The sequence below is a fragment of the Calonectris borealis genome, chromosome 16 (assembly GCF_964195595.1).
Source record: "Calonectris borealis chromosome 16, bCalBor7.hap1.2, whole genome shotgun sequence".
Lineage (NCBI taxonomy): Eukaryota > Metazoa > Chordata > Aves > Procellariiformes > Procellariidae > Calonectris > Calonectris borealis.
Window position 1 is genome coordinate 4,676,561 of NC_134327.1, and position 18,596 is coordinate 4,695,156.

The 18,596-nt window shown below is 49.0% G+C and overlaps 1 protein-coding gene across 6 annotated transcripts in view; it reads left to right on the forward strand.

Annotated features, from left to right (window-relative positions):
• The window catches only part of HAPSTR1 (HUWE1 associated protein modifying stress responses), a 56,109-nt gene that overhangs the window by 19,877 nt on the left and 17,636 nt on the right, over positions 1-18,596 (forward strand). The window contains exons 3-4 of one of the 6 annotated variants that reach the window (XM_075164942.1): positions 1,030-1,131; positions 5,615-6,174. The exons of 3 other annotated variants lie outside the window; for them this stretch is intronic. In XM_075164942.1, coding sequence (XP_075021043.1) covers positions 1,030-1,131; positions 5,615-5,877 — 365 coding nt within the window. In that variant the 3' untranslated portion in view covers positions 5,878-6,174. Of the gene's footprint in view, positions 1-1,029; positions 1,132-5,614; positions 6,175-8,582; positions 8,645-18,596 lie in introns of those variants that run through there. 2 more of the 6 variants (XM_075164939.1, XM_075164946.1) reach the window with 2 other exon arrangements.

The window sequence follows — 18,596 nt, forward strand, 5'->3', positions numbered from 1 at the left end:
TTTGCCACAAGTTGGCAACAGTGATATCACTCTATCTATTTCATAAAGCACAGCTGAAGATAACTAATGCTGTCTTCTACAAAAGTTTCCTAAAACCTGTTTTCCTATTCTCTAAAAGTACCAACAACAAGAAATGTGTGGATTGTGCTTAGAGGCGAGCAGACTTCTCAGGAAGGACCATCTTCTAGAGACTTGCATTGAATATCCTGCCAATAATCCAACTCTTCATCTTACCGAGGGAACCACAGTTTGTATCATTTCTTCTGTCTCAGCCTTTCAGCTGGAAAAGCGCACACAGTTAAGTCCGCTCTGTCATGGCTGCGTTTCAGTGGCTTCCTGAGGAAGAGCATCTGTGATCTCCCACGGTAGGCAGGCTTTTTTCCTCTCCCTGGAGAAACTGTTGTCATTAACGTAAATCACTGAAGATGCATTTCTGTCTGCTAAAATGAATTTTAAAGTCTTTGACTTAAGTGATTGTAGTTTTTGGAGTAGGAAACTGCTGAAGATGCTCTGAATATTGTAGCTGCAGAGGCTTCTGTGCTGCCAGACGACAGTGCAGTGGTGCAACTCATTTGGAGTCTTAGATTATTTATTAAAAACTGATTTGTCTGCCTCTGCTTGCTCTGTAACAGCTTTGGATGTGGACTTGCCAAAAGGCAGGCTTCCTTAAGCCTAGATGCGTTTCCCAAAATATGGGCAATTCTTCTCTCCCACAGAGAAATTTTCCAGGGAAATGGGTCCAACATATTTAAATAAATAGTTGGGGTCTTTAATAATAGTTTCAACACAAAAAGGCCTAAGAGTTCCTTCAGAGTTAGTTTTCAGGTTGATTTGATCTTTTCTAAAGCACGCACCCACAAGCCGTGTCTGCATCTGGTTTTATTCCTCCTGTCTGTGCCCATGGCCCATTCTGACCTCGTACGTAAGGCGCATTCAGCGTGTCTGAACGTCAAGATATTTCTGGTAAATGCTTGTACGTGATACGTGTGGTGTTTCTTTTAAATGAACATAATCTTGGGTTGCCCACAGGTTGTGGGCCCTACATCCCTGGAGATGGACATCCTCAGGACCCAAGCGGATACAGCCCAGAGCATCCTGCTCTCAGACCTGCTTTGAGCAGGGTTGAACCAGGTAACCTCCCGGGCTCGCTTTCCACTTGAGTTCGTCTAGGATTCACTAAATACCATCCTTCTTGATGCAGTTTTGTCCATAAAAGACACTCGTCTCCTTGTTGCCAAGTAACACCTGCTGCTCAAATAACAACTGACCACTGATGATAACTTGGGAACGGATGATTTTCCTTTCCCATGAGGCACATACTCCTCCGGAAACTTAAAGGTTGTTCTACCAAAATTGCTAGTCCGTAACCTCCTAAGGATATGCAGCCCTGCAAAGTAGAAACTGGTCCCAGATTTGATTACTTGAATTTCTCGCCTCTGTCTTGTGTGTTTCATGGGCTTTGAAGTAACAGAGTTGTTTCGGGCTGAATTGTGAAGCTGCAGTGGATGTTTGCACTACATCATCTGCTCGGCTGACGGAAACGCCTCCGAAGGACAGGAAAGCGTCTGCCAGAGCTTGTCTTTGATAAGTCGTAAAAATGCCATTTTCTAAGAGGTGAAATTCCAATTAGGATATAGCTAAGTGCTTCTGTATTAAGGCCAAAGCCTCTCCTCATTAATGTTCTGGCAGACTGGTAAGTGATATTGCGAAACTTGGAGTGAAACTTCGTACGTTAGCTTCTGTTGGTGCATTTTGATGTGATCTGATATAGGGGAAACGGTGGATAGGGGAAACGGTGGATAAGTGAAACTGTCAACACAGATTAGACGTCTAATCAGTTAAAGCTCTAATTGTCGTGTCTGTTTTTCCTGTGACTTATTGGAGACAAATGGTAAAATCATATCAGTTATAGAGGTCTAAAACTTTCCACTTACTGGACACTGTCTGTGCTGAAGACTCAGAAAAGCACCAGGTGGACTAATGGTGGCTTGAAAATGTTTTTCACAAACCTGGGATATTGCCTGAAAAGTAGAACATGGATTAGAGTTACTCTGTTCCAGTCTTAAGATGTCCAGAAATGCAGATTTTTGAAGTTGTTCCAGTGCCTGAGTTTGTTTGCTATGAACTGGAACTGTATTACTTTAATTTTTTATTTCCTGAAATAGTCTGACTTTTGCGTATTCCACTGAGACTAAAGCAGCAGGTCCCGGCTAAGCATCCTTCCTTTCAAGGATGTGTCAAACTCGCAACAGGAACCAGTGTTAAATGTAAAAAGTCATATTGAATGTATCTTCAATATTCTGGCTTGGGAGGAGCCTAGATACTACCTTTTGGCCACAGGCTCCTGCAAGTGCATACTGCAGTGGGTTTTTTCTTTTTTTTTTTTGTCCTTGGACTCCCAGGTTATGATATCATTATGACAATACTGGAATACTTTTAACACAGCCAACAGTTTCTTGCATCTCCAGAAGATGGGCTGGACAGATCTGAGAGATGTCGCTGGAGCGTGCCAAAAAGGGGGGCAGAATTGGGAAGGGTCTCCCCTTCTTGAGAAGTTTTGGTACCTGTCTGTGCATCAGAGGCTGATCTGATACCACTTGGAGTAAATAAATATCTGTAGATTTGATCATGCTAAGTTCTGCAGTTATGTTTCGTTAGTTTTAAACCTTTATACAGATGTGAAGATGCATGAGGTTCCCAGCACTGCTGGTGAGTAACACACCAGGTTGTCTTTCTATGTTGACCAAGCAGCTTTCAAATGAGACTAACTTTCCATCCCATCATTTACTGTGCGTGTGGATTTGAGAGAATACTGTCAACGTTTTTGGTGCCCCTTGTGCAGCTATTTTGCCACATCTCTGTTCTGAACAGAGATGACAAATCTAAAGGCAGATTCCCACCACCTGCCCAACCATAAACTTGCCCAGTACAGGGCTCTAGGTCAACCCGTAAGTCTTTGTGGTAGTTGCATTAACGTGGAGCTGGAAGACCCCACTGAGACCCCTGGACTCCATACAGATGGTCAGCAGGAGATAGTCTTGAAGAATGTAAGGAATAAGTGATGGGCAAGAGGTGGTACAGCAGCGTTGGAAGGTGAGGTGAACTTGCCCGTCAGCTGTCACAGCCCTCAACTACAGTAACTCTTAAGCTTAGTCTGGAGTAGCTTTGTATTCCTGTTGTCCCTGGTTCAGCATTGGCTGTACTGGCCAACTGATGGCTTGGGTGACTTCAAAAAGTCATTTTTACAACTGCCCATGTGCTGTATTACTTAATTACACAAAACAAGTGGCTTAAGTTCCCAAATAAAGCCATGATGCCCTAGTATGGAGAAGAATCTCTTTTTTTAAGCCATAGTTTGGTTTGTGGTTTAAGCTCAGTGGAGGCATTTCGGTTTCTATCACAGGGGGTTTCATGGGGATGATGCTGATGCTTTGAAGTATCTCCGAGTTTCTCAAAGCTTTAAAGCAACGCAAAGAGCCCTTGGGATTATTTAACTGCCGTGCTCAGTGCCTTTACCCCTTTGAAAACCATTCATTCAGCAAGCAAAAGTAATCCCTGTGGTGACTCTTGCCAATGATTTTGAAATGTTCTTTGTAAAGCAAAAAGTCCGGAGTCAAGTAACGAGTCACACGAGCGGTGCTGGGAGGCAGGAAGATGCCGGCTCTGAGAAGCGGTGATACGCAGTTACCGCACTGAGCGTCTCATTGCTTACAGCGATGTACCGCTCTGACCACGAAAATGAAGTGCTGGCCTGAAGAACGTGTATGACGTTGCAGATCAGGTGTGGCTGGTCACGGCCGAGGTGCGAGGCAAGGTGGCAGCCATCTCCGTTCGGGCGGCTGGAGAAGAAAGCTCCTGGTGCCCAAGTGTTGACCGGGGGGCCGGTGCAGGTGAAGTCCACAATTGTTTGCTGTAAAGGCTGATGTTTGGTAACAAAATCCAGTATGGAGGGAGTATGGGGTGTAACTTGTCAGAAACAAAAAACAGATTACATGATAAGATTTTCTACAATTTCCGTCTTGCTCATATGGCTGCTTGCTGTAGTTAGCAGGATACCGGAACAGAAGTGGAGAGAGGGGACTTAGCCAAACCCTTATGCCTTAATTCCATTATCTGATATCCCTCCAAGCTGCCTGGCAAGCACTTGGGTAGGTGTGAATAAGGATTTCTCGAAGGAATATGAAAAGGGCCAGCGGGGCCATCACCTTGAACTTGTCCTTTCAAGCGTTATCTATAAATATGGTCCCCCAGAGCAATCCAGCTGGCACCCTCTAGTCAAGCTCATTGCGATCTCAGATAAAACTACTGTCAAGTGGAGCCAGATCTTCAGCTGCTTTATGGAGCTGTGCCCATTTGCACTGCTTGGGAGTGTGAATCGGGGGAGCTCCTTCCCATGGCGCAGCCTCGCAGCCAGTCGGCAGCAGGGAAGAAGAGGGGTGAACCTCCCAGTGATGGCTGAACCGCAGCACTCGGACGTTGACAGCGTGCAAGTGGAGAGGAAGAGGAGAAAATCCAACAGAGATGGTGTGCCCCGTAAATCCCATGTGGTGCTGCAGCCCCTGATGCTTTGGGAGGCTCATCCCAGCGCGTACCCGTAATGTGACAGTGGTCCAGCTACTGCCTAAATAATGTTTTTAAAAAGCAGCATGAGCCCCCACATTAACTGGCAGAGAAAAGACAAGGTGACATGGGCAGCCCAAGGTGTGGGGAGGGAATCCTGGCTCTCCCGAGCTCAGGAGGAGTTTTGCTGCTTGTGTTGTAGCCCAGATTTTCCTTCGGTATGTGGCATCCAGCAGGTTGTGCCAATGGCTGTGCTGCGCTGTGCGACGGGCTGGGCCTGCATCCTTCACCCGTGGGCCTGCATCCTTCACCCGTGGGCCTGCATCCTTATGATGCCTTTGCCTGCTAGCGTGTCTGATGAGGAATCGATGCTTTTTTTAGCTGATGAACTCTAAGATCATCCGATGAACGGAACTATGGAACAGAAAATCTCCCTTGAATTTACTGGCTGTATTTGTATTCTTAAAAGAGCTACGTGCTGTCATCTGTCCTTTGTGAAGATCAAAATACATCCTGACAGCCTGCTTTCCTCCTTTCTCAGTGGCCAAAGGCAACTTTGCTGGCCCTTGGTGCTGAAACTGTCACTTTTTGTTAATCCTGTGTGTTTTCTACACTTAAACTTTCAAATATATCAGTAGGATTGCTGTAATCTCCATAATCATAGCTTTATTATACAAGAGTAACTCTTACATATGTAGCCCAAAGTTAACTCTCCTCGGACAGCAATGAAACAGGCGACAAGAGGGCCAAGACGCTTTCCAGGTGCTCGGGTACAACGGTGGCCCTGCCCAGCCCAGCCGGGCGAGGCTCCGGCTGGGGCCCTGCTCGCCGCAGGGGGACGCACCAGGCAGCGGGTGGGGTGACGCCCTGTGCTTTCCCGCTTCTGCAACGTGCATCTCTCTCAGTTTTACATTTGTTTCCATTATCTGCCAGAATGACACTTAATCCATGCGGTAAAATCCAGGTTTAGCATTTCACATAATGAAACCAGTAATACATTGCAAATTAAATGACATTATTTGCTTTCTCTTCTCTGAACTTTGTTTCCATACAGGATGTGATCAAGAAATGCAAGATGGAAAAAGAAAGTCAATGTTCATTGACGGTGAAATATTAATGCTCCTTCAAAATGAGGGGTGGAATAGGGTGCTTGCTTTTCTGCTATGCGGCCCCAGGGCTGGGGAAATTCACTCCCAGGAGTTCACCGCAGCTGTGGCTGCGATCCCTCAGGGTAGCGCAGGGTTTGCGGGTGAAGCTGGAGAGCAGAGGGGAGTGCAGGCGCAGGCAGGGAGAGAAGAAATGTCTGATAAGAGTTAGCAGGCATCATCATCCTCCCTCTTAGAGGAGGGGGTTGAGACGAGCAGAGCTTGGAGGAAGGGCCAGTCTCCATGTCCCAAGTCGTGACCTGCCTGGTTTTATGGGAGATCCTTGTCCTGTGTTGGAACAGCCACCTCTTATGGGAGGTGTGGAGAAGATAGCACAGTGCAGGGTTCATTGCTACCTCGGCTTTCGCTGTGCACGTCTATGGGGACACTGAGGTGTCCCTGCCAGCCTCACCTCTGCCCCTCTGCCTTCAGCTGGGCAGGGTGTGCCTGCTCAGCCCCGCGTTCGGTCCTGGGATCCTCGCCTTGCCCCCAGCATTCGCTGATGCCGCCGGCTGGCAGGAGTGTCACCGTGGCAGGTAAATGATGTGGAAACTCTTTTATCTTTGTCTCTCCATCCCACGCTGGGGCTTGCAGAGGGCTCTGGTATGAGTTGACTTCCCTGGGCTGCTTGAAGCGCTCTGACAAACCTCGCCCAGCGAAGCGAGTGCCCGTGCGGCGCCTGTCCCGCGTGCCAGCGTGGAAACGGCACCTGGCATCACCTGCTGCCGAGTGGGTCCCCGAAAAATCCCGACAGGGTGTGCTTACGCTGCTGTCGGGTGGGTGTAACAGGGATGTCTCTGCAGCTTCTGCCGGCCAGCACTGTCCCCCCGCAGCCATCTCCCCACGCACACCCTGTGCCGACGCCTGCTCCGTGCTCCTTGGCTGCGGCTTTCCTGCTGTCCGGTATTGAGAAGAGGTTGGGGGAGCTGGACAAGGGGTGGACCAGTACTGAAACAAGTGGAATTGTTTTAAGGTATGGGCATGTCTTAGGAATGATTACACAGGGAAATGGACCAAGATTTCCCCCCTGTTGGGGCTGTCATCTTTACCCAGGGTTCAGCCCTCCTGGTTACACAAGGCGGTACCTTTGCATCGGGGTTATTGCCATTATTGTGCCGAAAAGCCTGCGGGTACCAGAAGGGCTCAGGCTGCCCCGTGTTCCCCGCAGCCTGCGCTGGCAGAGCCGGCGCGAGGGGAGCAGCGTCCCCGCCACCCGCGCTGCTGCGGGCGCCGCGTTTCCCAGGCCTGCAGAAGCACTTTGGTGCTCACACCACGCACCTTTTATTCAGGCTTCCAGAACATTTTTTTTTTTTAGCTGGAGGCCTTCAGGTAGGATTTAGGCGAAGGTAAAGAGCAGATTTCCCCGGGCAGGCCGGGGGTTCCGGGCCCGTCCTTTGGTCGGTGCTGCCACCTAGGGTGCGAGCGGCCGAGGCTTCCTGCAGGCACAAGCAGCCACCTTCTGAAAACGCTTCCCACAGTGTTTTCCGCAGGGTTTATCCCCCGAGCACCGCTCGAGAGGGGTGTGCGGGCAGCCAGGCCGGAGCCCACCACGGCTGCTGGGGCAGAGCAGCGCTTGGAGGCTAGGCTCGTATCCAGTATGTTATTGCAATACATTATTCCAAGGAAAAAGCTGCATAAAAAATTGCAGAAGTGTTGTACTGTGGCTTGGGCGTTAGCGTGGTCTTGGGGAGTCGGGGAATTGGTTTCCGGCTTTGCTGTGAGCTCTGCGTCCCGCAGGCAGCACCGTCGCTGCCGTCGGTTGCTGCAGGCGCGACGTCCCCGCTGAGGTCAGCCCGGGTCTCGGAGCGGCCTCTTACCCGTGGCTGGGCATGTACTTTTTGGTTTGTTTGTTTACAAGTACCTGTGCAGCTTGTCAGGTTTTGTGGAAGAGGTCGGAGATCGCTGGCAGTGACCCGTGTTTAAGCCACGAACTAAGGGCTCTCCGCAGAGCGACCCTTACTCGTGGCGTGTGCGCTGCCTCTGCAAAGCGCTGCTGAGCACCTCTGGGGACGGGCTCGTGCACCTTACCACGTGCTTTGCTTTGCTGTTATGTTAAACAGTCCTTTTCTGTAGATCCAAGTTTTTACCCGTACTTAGAGAAAGCGTGAGCCAAAGCTATGCTGCGGGCCGGCTGCTGCCTGGGCTGCGGGGCAGGGGCAGGGAACAGATGTTCAATTCAGACCGAAATCAATCCCGAGCTTGAAACCTGCACTAATGGCTCTGACCCCACATCAAGGACTTCAAAGATAAAGGGAAATTTTTTTTTGTAGTTCCAGCTCAGGTGTAACTGAAATTCCATTTTACAGACTGCTTGCCACAGACTTCATACTTGGAAAGCCCAGCAAAAGGGCTCTCACTTTTCTGCACTAAACTTAAGCCTGGCTGAGCGTACTGAAGCTGCACGAGTTTGCCCTAAGCTTACCTTGGTGTAAGAGTTAAAGACCTCAGAAATCCAGCCGGTATTTTACCCTGTGCTCAAATTCCTGGTTAAAAGAATTTCCCCCTCGCCTTTGGAAGTACACAGCAGACCTTACGCGTTGTTGCAGCCCCGAGGGCTGCTTCCATTTTTAAGGCTTCTTGTTGGACATCTTCCCCCTCTCTGAAACACTTCTTGGAGTCCTGTGGTACTGGTGGGCAGGAGATTCTGTTCCTAGAAAAATGTCTGGCTGGCACTTTTTAACGTGTGCGGTTTTTAGATTCATCTCAAATGTGTACATTTAAAGCCATATCGATTTCAGTGTGCTTTGAACTTCACCCTTTTTTTTCTTATTTGTTAATGTGGATGTAGATAGCTGAGAAAACTATTAAGTTTAAGTATTACAGATGGACTGAAATCCATCAGCTACTCAGAGTGCAATTAAACGCTTCCTCCTTTAGGTACTTTGGAGATTTCAGAGGCTGCGAGGCTGGTAGTTCTGGTATGAATGCATTGTCAGTTATCACAAGTAAGTATTATATGTTGCATCTTTATTTATACGATTTAGAGTCGTATATATACCTTGAAGTGATGCTTTTTGGCTGTGAACAAGAGAAAAAGTGAATGCTTCACTGAGGAGGCTTTCTGAACGGGGAACACGAAGGACGGTGTTGTCCCTGTGGCGGTGATGCCGTACCACAGCAAGTCCCTCTCCTGAGCTAAGCGTGGATGCCAATTTGCGGGGGTAATTACTGCCTAAAGTCACCCTGAGCGCACGGACCTGGGAAGTGGCTGGAAATGGTGGAAGGAAAACGCTGAGTGTCAGCAGTGATTTCATAGAGAAAAGCAGCTTGTTAGGCACAGGCATCAGCTGTAACTAGAAATTTCAGGAGAGACCTTTTGTGTCATAAATGGCTTTAAAGTCATTGATTAAATAATATTTGTGTCCTGCAGAGAAGGAAACCTTCAGCAGCCTTCCTTAGCACCCATGCAGAGCTTAAAGGAGGACAGTCGTGGGGTGGATTTGCAACAGTGCTCTGAATTTGCTTTGCACTGGCTGATGAGGAGCTGCAGCGGGGACCTCAGCTGCAGGGGACATGCCACCTTCCATGTCTGTGTTCGTGGTCCATGTCATCTCCCGAATGGATGGCTCCATCTCGCCTGGGTTGCACCCTTGCTGGTACCCCAAAGGAGATGCCCACGCTTACACACAGCACATGAACCAGCTCGAGGAAGCTCCCAGTTCAGCTGCTGCTCTTTCAGGCCAGAAGATCCCAAACCTGGTGTTTTGACATCAAGGAGTTGCTTTCTCTGACCTGATGAAGATGCACTTCACTACAGGTAGGCTCCTGGATGTACAGCCTTCCCTTCATATTTTACTTTGGGACTGATTTTCTCAGAACTATGGAGCATCATTTCCTGCTTGCACGTCTGTCTGGCACCCACAGACAGTGAATATGGAAGTCCATTGATGGGCTTTTCCAAAAAGTGTTGTTGTAGGGCTACTGGGAGTTTGGAGTTACAGCCACAAGTCATTGCATGTGACTCATTTTAGACTCCAACCAACCCAGCTTATGGTATAGAAACACTGTTAGTATCTTCTAAACTTAAGTTTATTTTGGTGCAACATCCCCCTTATTTCTTTGCAAGAGCTCCAAAACTTGTTCTTGGATAAACCTCCCTATTTCCCAACTGGCTTTCAGCAAGTTCCAGGTCTGGTCCTAATTAGCGTGTGTGAACATATGTTATGGGAGGAATTTGTCGTTGGGAAAACCCTGGTATACTGATGGGTTTTTTTATGTGAGCATCCAAACTGGGACAAATTAATTTTCTTTCATTGATTTGAGTTGCAGGAAAAAAAAAAAATTAGAGATGTCAAAATCGGCGTGTGAGGAGCTGAGCGTTACCCTCTGAGGCCTTTGCATCCTTGCTCTGTGCTATGGGCTTTGCTCTTTGGCTGGGCCAGGGCTCCTCGGCGTGAGCCCTGTGACCACGGCTCCGGCGTGGCCTCGCTTGTTCTGCCCCGCAGTGACGTCTCTGCCGGAGCCCGCGAGCCCTGCGCGCCCCACAGCAGGTCTCTGCTCCCAGAAGGAGCTGCCAGCAAACAGGGTTATGGAAAGCCGGTGGCAGGAAACTTGGCAGCTGATAACAGAGCAGCTGTGTTTGTTGTTTCTAACTGGCAGAACACGAAGCAGAATTAATTTGAGCTACTGTACAGGTTACTACAACTCTTAAAGCAAAGGAGACTCTAGAAATATTGCTGCTGACATGCTAGGTAACCTTTTGGTATGAATTTTTGGCTGACCCTGTCAATTTTACTTGTAACAGCATAGGAGAAATACGAGGAATAACATGTCATGTAAGGTGGCCCATCAGTAACCACAGAGGCTCTGTGCTTGCGTCGTCCGTTGCTGGTTGTTGCTGGCGATGGTGACAACAACTCTGAAACCATGAGAGTGGCACATCCGCCAGCTCATCTGAGCCCTGGGTTTCAACTGGTCAAACTGGTACTGCTCCAGTTGGAGCAATTTAGGTTTCAGAAGGCACAGCATCCCCAGGAGCAGAGCCTGACTTTGCCGGGAGGTACGGGCCACCCCTGAGTCCCTGTGGACGATTTCCCTTGGCGCTGGTGGCAGCAGTGTCACCAAAGCCCTGCTCTGCCCAGCAGCGTCTCAGGGAGCTCCTCTTCCATGCACAGGTCTGCTTGCAAGCTTCCTAAAGCTGAAATGTGCTAAACGTGTTCATTCACCACGTAACTTCCATATTTTTTGCTGTCCATGTTTTCGGCTTCTTAGGGTTGTCTCATTAGCCTGGCTAAGCCTGTTCTCTGAGGGATGAGACGGTCTCTTTAGTTGAAGAGTCAATGACTGGGCAGCAGTTTTACACTTCACCCCCCTCCATCCTTAGCCGTTGGGTGGCCCCAGCCACTGGAGAAATTGAGATTGAACGAGCACCACGGCACTGCAGCGATTGAAGAAATGGTAATTACTGGATCCAAGAACAGGTCAGGAACTAGAAAATCCCATTTGACAGGAGTGTCTTCACTGCTCCATTTGCCTTGTAAAGCTCCTGGTCGGCTCTGGGTGTCAGACACTGCCAGAGCACTTGCTCAGCTGAGTCAATTTTGGGGAGCTTTGGGTTCTTTTTATTTGCCTTCTGAGTTTTGAGCCATTCAGCGTCATGCTTTCATGCAGCTCTCTCCAAACATGAGCTGGGAACCTTCACTGTAATAGCCCGGCGGCTGAAATTTCCACGTTACAGCGTGACTCCAGGCGGTGGTGATTCAGAAGAAAGGAAAGTTCCCTCTGTTTATGTATCAATAACAGTTCTGGTTTGGTTTTTTTTCCCCCCACTTTGGTCTGATATTTTGCCCATCCTAAGGCATCTGAGGGACCTTGTCCTATTGGGAATATTCCCACCTTCCAAGAGGGAAAAGGTTTTCAGCTCATTCTTTTGATTCCTTCGGTTACTTTAGGACGGGTGATAATACTAGACCAGAAAGCAGCTTCATCAGAGCTCCCCTTCAGAAATACTCGGGATAACTGAAAAAAAGAGTTGTTAGAAAACACTTTGTAACATCGCCGCTGCTTTTGATCCTGCGGTAAAATGAGAGCGAGTCCGTGCTGTCGTAATTAAGTGATGGTGTGAAAAGTCTGGAAAACAGTCCAGGTATAATGGGAGCATAAACTTCCCCGACGTCAGACCCGCTAACGACTCCCCTTTGGCTTCGGTTTCCTCCTCCGTGACTTTGCGGATACATTTGGCAGCGGCTGAAGTTTGAGTTACAGCCACAGAAAGTAAAACTGAATGTCACTGAAGATGTGCTTTGGAAAGAAGATCCAAGCCTGCTGTACTTAATGGAATGAGATAGTTTGAGGATTATTTCTTCCTAAACAGCCCAATGAAAGTGAAAATTTTTCTGGACTGCAGTGAAGAGGATGCAGCGTCCAAGGAAGTTCTGCAGTGTTTTCACCTTTTCCCTAACCTTATAAATACCATGTTTTATTAGTCGGTAGCAGGATGTCAGGCTGTTTGGGACTATTTCCCCGCAGCCTGGGAAGGCGGCGAGCGTGCCTGGCGCGGGCAGGGCCGCCGGTGTGCGCTGGACAGGAGAGGGCACTGGCACTCCAGCAGCGCTGCGGGCTCAGCACCCACCCGGCCAGCGCCCGAGCCGCCGCATCTCGGCGCACACCCGCGTCGTCTTGTGCTCCCGATATGAGACAGAGCCTACGAAAAGAGTGAACGAACTGCGCTTATTGCCTGGGTCTCTCTGGGATAGGGAAATCAAAGGGCTGGGGGTGGATTGCTGGGCACACGCTTGCACCGGGTGGGAGCCTGCCCCTTTCCCTTTAACATAGGCAAGTTCATCTGCCGGTGTCCGGTACGGCTCTTTGAGTTTTTTTCTGAAAAACTCTGACTTAGTGCCCTTTCTTTTTCTTTGCACACACAGCAGGTATTCAATACACAAATTAAGGTGACGTTCACGTTGCCAAGGGAAGCTCAGGTCTCTCCTGCAGTAAAGGTGCGCAGTCCTTCACCCCGGAGCCAGGGTGTGCTGCCTCCCCTCCTGCCTCCCCCCAGCCATCAGAAAGTGTGAAACACTGAATTTCCCACAGCATTTCCAAACAGCGTGCTGGGAAGCAATTAGCAAGTGGCCCCTAACCAGAGGGTGAGGAACGCTGGGTCAGGCTCCGTCCCTCCACAGTCCCACCATCTCTGATGGTGAAGGGCTCCCTGCCCTGAGAGGAAACGCTGGGCACAGACCTCTTTTTTTTTTTTTCTTAGTTTCCCTCCTTTTTTTTGTTTTAACTTTTTGCTTTGCACATGTAAAGGGTCTATAGTGTCGGAAAGAACCGAGTTCTGTTTGTTTTCGACTCTAATAAGTCTTAATTAGAGACAAAGTAAAGCTCTTGTGAAGCTGTCGGCATAATGACAGGCTGGGAGAGCCTCCCTGCTGAATCCGATCCAGCCCCTGGCTTCCTCGTCCCGCCAGCGCGTGGCAGAGGGGCGGCGGGACGGGGCACGGGTGCTGCAGCCCCTGCCTTTCTCCCGCCAGTCCCTCTGCGATTTGTCTCCGCGCCGCTGAAGGTCTGTGAAAGGCAAAGCAGAAAGGGCCCGACTGCAGCGGAAGGAAATATATTTAGAAACGTGAAACATAGGAAGGGAAAAGGTTGTATTGTATCATTCACCAGGTTCTTTTGTTTATTACGTTGCTGGGCTAGTGTATCGTTTTATAACCCCCAAAGAAATGCTCGTGCTTCTGGAGGGCGGCTTTGTGCCGCTGCAGCCCGTCTTCTAAATACAGGCTGTTGGTACGAGACATTGTTTGGCTATTCCAGTGCTGCTCAGTTTAAACGATGAATTTGTCAGGCTGGGCTTTGACGTGGGCCCAGGAGAAAGGCGATTCACATTCACGCTGCTTGTCACCTCCCCTGCTCCAGCTTCAGCTGAATTCTTCCTTAAACTGGAGTTTATCGGGCGAGGGGAGCCAGCAAGGTGCAACCGACTGGTTTCCACGCTGGATTTAACGAAGGCGACGGGACAGCAGGAGCTGCCTTCCCACCCCGAGCAGGTCAGTGGGGATCTAATCCTCTTCGGTGACCTTCGCAGCATCGCCTTGTCCTCAGGCTGATCTAAACCAGAAGGAACCTCTGGGCAGCAAAGGCACGCTCGGGTCTTGCACCAGCCCGTTTAGGAGGTTGCTGCATTTCCAGTGTTGCTCTTGAATGCTACGGAGCCGCTGGTACTTCGGTGGGGTGGTCGGCATCTTCAGTGGTCTGCTCTCACGCACAGCTTGGTGTAAGGGGAGTGTGACAAGTTAGGAGAGACTTTCCTGCACTGTCGTCTTTTTACAGAAACTAAGATGCTCTGTCTGTCACACGTTTGCCTTCTCGGCCCAGAAGATGGGTGCGTGTGGTGTGGCTCCTTATCACAGCTCGGCAGGTTTGTGGGAGCACCGTCTCTTGGAGCGGTCCCCTTTTGCTGCAGCAGCTGCTGCCCACCGCATCTCTATAGTTATCTTGGAGGAATTTTTTTCCACTCATGATATAGGCAAGATTTTTAGCCTGTCTTAAACAGCTCGAGGAGCCTATGCCTTCTAATACCTCCCCATAGGCAAATATTTGCACATATGTAAAAAAATAATTCATTTTTGTGCAGGCTCTCATTCAGATTGTGCCCATCCATAAGTGTCCTTTAATGAGGGTCTGCCTGGAACCCCAGCCTCAAAATCATCCAGACTCAGTGTCCATCTGAACCAGGTGAACCCTTAAAAAGCCTGGAAAAAATAAGGACCTAAAACGTTTCTCTGTGAGAATGCATAAATACTCAAATGCTAAACTAAAAGGGCTCTCGTCTCATCCCACAAGCCATCTGAGAGCATGGCTCATTCAGCCACAGGAGGATTTTAGTACTTTAAAAAAAATTGCCACAAAACATCTGCAGTCTGCAAAGAGCTGTTCTGCAAAGCGTCGTGTAGGCATTCTGCGATGTGTCCCCAAAGGATTTATTACCTCCAGCTGGCTGCTTCGCAGCAAATTCTCCTTCCTTCATCTAGATGGCACTCTGCGGTCTGAAAAAGACCTTTTGCAAATTAACGTGGAGAGCGAAGTTTCAGCAATCGCAGCCCAGAGCCTGCATCTTTAGTTATAATTTTGTCAAACTCTGGTTACGTGAATGGGCAGGAAAGGAAAGCGGGGGGGGGAGAAGAAATTACATTGATGGAATTTTTTAGGGTTTATGAGCTCTGGGACCTTAGGGAAAAAGGTCTTTTCTCCTGGAGCAGGTGCTGGTCCTTTAATGTTCACTTGATAAATATGGGCTCCGTATTTTGGGAAGCTGCAGCACAGTCAGACCTCCTCATCATCTCCTTAACCAGCCCCACCGCTCACCCAATTTCTTCTCCTTGTAGGTTGTGCTACTTCTGAGCCTTCTGGGTGTGGGATATTTGGCCCATCCGAGCTCGTTCGCTCTTTCTGTTCCCCAGGTCACTACATGTTGTACAGCCCGGCCTTCAAAGGTTTGCAAGCAAGCAAAGGGATTAGAAAAATAAGCAAAGATGGCTATTACTTAGATACTGATGTACTGCAGAAAACAGAGCTGTCCCAGGGTAGCACTTTCTTGCTTTTAAAGGCAAATTTATTGCCTTCTACAAGTTTATTTTTCTGGCTATTCTCAGGCAGCCAGAGAAATGTCTGGGCGCACCAAATACAGAGTGGGATCCGATAAAGGCAGTTTGGGGAGGATGAGAAAGGGGTATATGGGGATGTGCTAAAATGACCAGGGGAAAACGCAGTGAGGTGGAAGGGCGAAGAGTGAGGGAGGCGCCGGGAACAGCAATGTGTGTTTTTAAACTGCGTTAAAATGCCAGCATCCCCAATAGAAGCAGAATACCACTGGTGCCGTCTTTCTGCTGGTCTGAGTTCGTGGCATGGGCTTCAGACTGTGAGAAAATGAAGCACCTTAATCTTTGGCCAAGCAGACGTCTGGGGATGCCCAGGGTGCGTATGCAACACGTGTATGTGATTCCCTATATAGCTTACTGTAAAATTCTGGAATTTATTGGCCTAAATGGGATGAAAGGTGATGAATACGTTGTATAACTTCGTGATGGTCTCCTTTCCTTAGCATGTGTTGGTGAAGGGAGACTTTTGTCTATCCATATGCCCCTTGCCCGCAAAGGGAACTGTGCGGCTGAGTACTGCAATCAGCATTTGCTGCATCTGGAGCCACTCTGCCGGTGGCCTTTGCGTGGAGTGAGGCTCCTTTCAATTGACGGCATCAGTGCTGGGAACGGTGTCTGGGGAGACTGACTTGAGATATTTCCCTGTATGTCTTGTGAGCTTGCTCTAATTGAGCCCTCTCTGACCGTTGGTGACTCATTTAGCTTTCAGGTGGCACTTGGAGAGCACCCCAAGCTGCTGCAGGGACCCACCTTTCCCCATGCTGGCCATGGCCTCGTCCCAGTACAAATCCCCAGTACACATTGCTTAGATGTTTTCAGAGAGCAGCTTTTTGCTGGGTGGCAATCGTCAGAGCAGCGGTGGGTTTGTCAGTCCAACGTCCATTTTCACCAGTCTGCGATTCTGCCCGGGGTGGTGGTGTGGGCATGGCTCACCCGCTCCTCCTCCAGCTCCCACCAGCGTTCCCTTCCTCTGCTCTTACTCATCTCTGGCGTGATCGCCCACGTGTCTGGATGTGTTTCCTGAAGTTCTCCTTCCCTTTCATTTCTGTGCCTCTAGTGCAGGCGACGTCACGTGCACAGCTATTTCTTGCCAATTTGCAGTGGTTCAGCTTGCAAAACCCCTGTGCCGTGTTTCCTGGTTTGTGTTTCCATGGACAGTTGTTGCTTGTTTGGGGCTAATGAGAGCTCTGGGACATGGTTTTGTAAAGCTGCTGCCCTGTCCTTCAAATCCCTGCCCTCGAGGTCTGCTACTGCTAAGACAAGGCAGAAGAGGATGAAGTGTTGTGCAAGTTGGAAGATTTAAATAAAATTACGTAATGGTTTAAGAACTTTTCCTACTTCTAGTGTCCATTGATCAAGGATACAACAAAAGAAATCCTACCTACCTACATGCATAGAGCCGTCTTCTCTCTCCACCCCTGCCCTTCCCTTGGTCCCTTCCACAAAGCGTTACCTTTGCAGCTCAGCTGCATCACTTGGTGCTCCTAAAATTAATAGATCCTCTGAAAACTACAGTTCATGGTGGATTCATGTGAACCCACTCTTTCTTCAAAGCTGCTTGGCCCTGGTTTGGGCAATTCTTAAATCTATCATCTTTGGCTGCTTCGCCCCATCTCCCGGGCTGCTTGCCCTGTGAAGAAGATGGCAGAAGTGATGGGGATGGTCCCAGTGGGCTGTCACTCGTCACGCCGGCCGGGAGGTGTGACTGGATGGACCACGGGGTTGCTCACGCAGGATGTGAGTAACCTGAAGGAGCCGTCCTGTCCTGTCCTGACGCGGAGCGAGCAAATGGGGAGTGAGTAAGAGGTGGCCTGGGCATGGCATGGTGGAGCACCAGAAATAGCCTCAGGCTCCATGGAGGAGCTGCTGATGTGGTGAGAAGAGGAATTTCAGGATTCTGGCAGTGTGTAAGGGGGTGGCAGAGCTCCAGATGGGGTTCCCCATGTTACGAGCCGGAGCAGACTTTGAACCTGTGCTGCTTTTATGGCAGAAATAGGTTTTCGTGTCTGTCTGCTGCCCCAGCAATACCCCCGCTGCGCCGGGGGAGCGTCTGACTGCGATCTGCCCCACCGAAAGCCTGCCGGGGCCCAGCGGCAAGATTAATGCTTATGGGGCTTTCCTGGTGAGACTCTTTGTGGTATTTACCAGAAGTCCCTTGAAGGCAGAAATTATTGCCTTAAAAGATTAAGGCATCATTAATCATGTTTTTTTGTTTCCCACTCCCCACAGGTTTTCTTCTGGCAGGCTGGCTCGGTGTTACTGATAAGATCTTTCTTATTATTCTCCATTCAGAAGAATAAGTTTATTCAAGTCTTTTCTACAATTGTGCCATCCTCAGGTAAGAAGGAGCCTCGAGAAAATTTCAGGCAACCGAGAGGAATTGCTTTTCACTTTGAACACAGACATATTTTGGCCTCTCATTCTAGGTTTCGAGTGATGTATTTAATTCACGGTTCTTCATAAATTAATGGAAATTATTTAAAAAAATACATATTTTTATCTATGATGTCATCATCATCCAAGGATCCTGCCTTGGTGTAAGGGGAGCAACGCGGGACGGAGGGTGGTTGCAGAAGTACTAGTTTCTCCTGACGTGGTGGCACTAGTTGTTGGGGTCGAGGGGTTGACCTGACAGTGGGACTGCATGGGGGTTCCCGGCTATGGTCTGGCCCCAGGAATAGTGTGGTTGAAACAGAGTTTAGGTGCCCAATTTGGAATTATTTGGAAAGTATGTCCCAAATTTTTGAGTTGAAAACTTAAAAATTAATCAAGGAAGGAATAGATGCTAGGATAGAAACAGGGTAAACTTTTAAATTTGCTTTGGTTATTGAGACTGTCTGCACCATGGGCTGTAGACATGGCAAAAAGTCGTGCCCTCGCTCCCTGGTGCATTATTCATTTCCATCCCCACAACCCTTCTTCTGCGCTGTGCCACGGAGGGCCACGGTTGTGCCTTGTACTACTGTGTGCAAAACATTTCTTAATTTATGTGCTAATTAACCTGACAGCATGACTTGATTGTTAGGAGCTTGGTCTCCTGGCAAGGCTGTCTTTGCAGACAATGATCCTTCCCTTCTGTTTTAACTAGAGCAAGGAGCGCGAGGCGGGAGCAGCCTGGCAGCGGCTGCTCGGGGGGGCTCAGATGCGATAAGTGCGAGTACCGTGGAGGATGCGGCAGCTTCAGAAATATCTGCTTTCAGCCTCCCTTTTTAATGGAAGCTTTATTTTAGAAAGCTTTAGTTAACGTCATTCTAAAGTTTATTTCCATTTTATATCTTTAAATAAAGAGGCT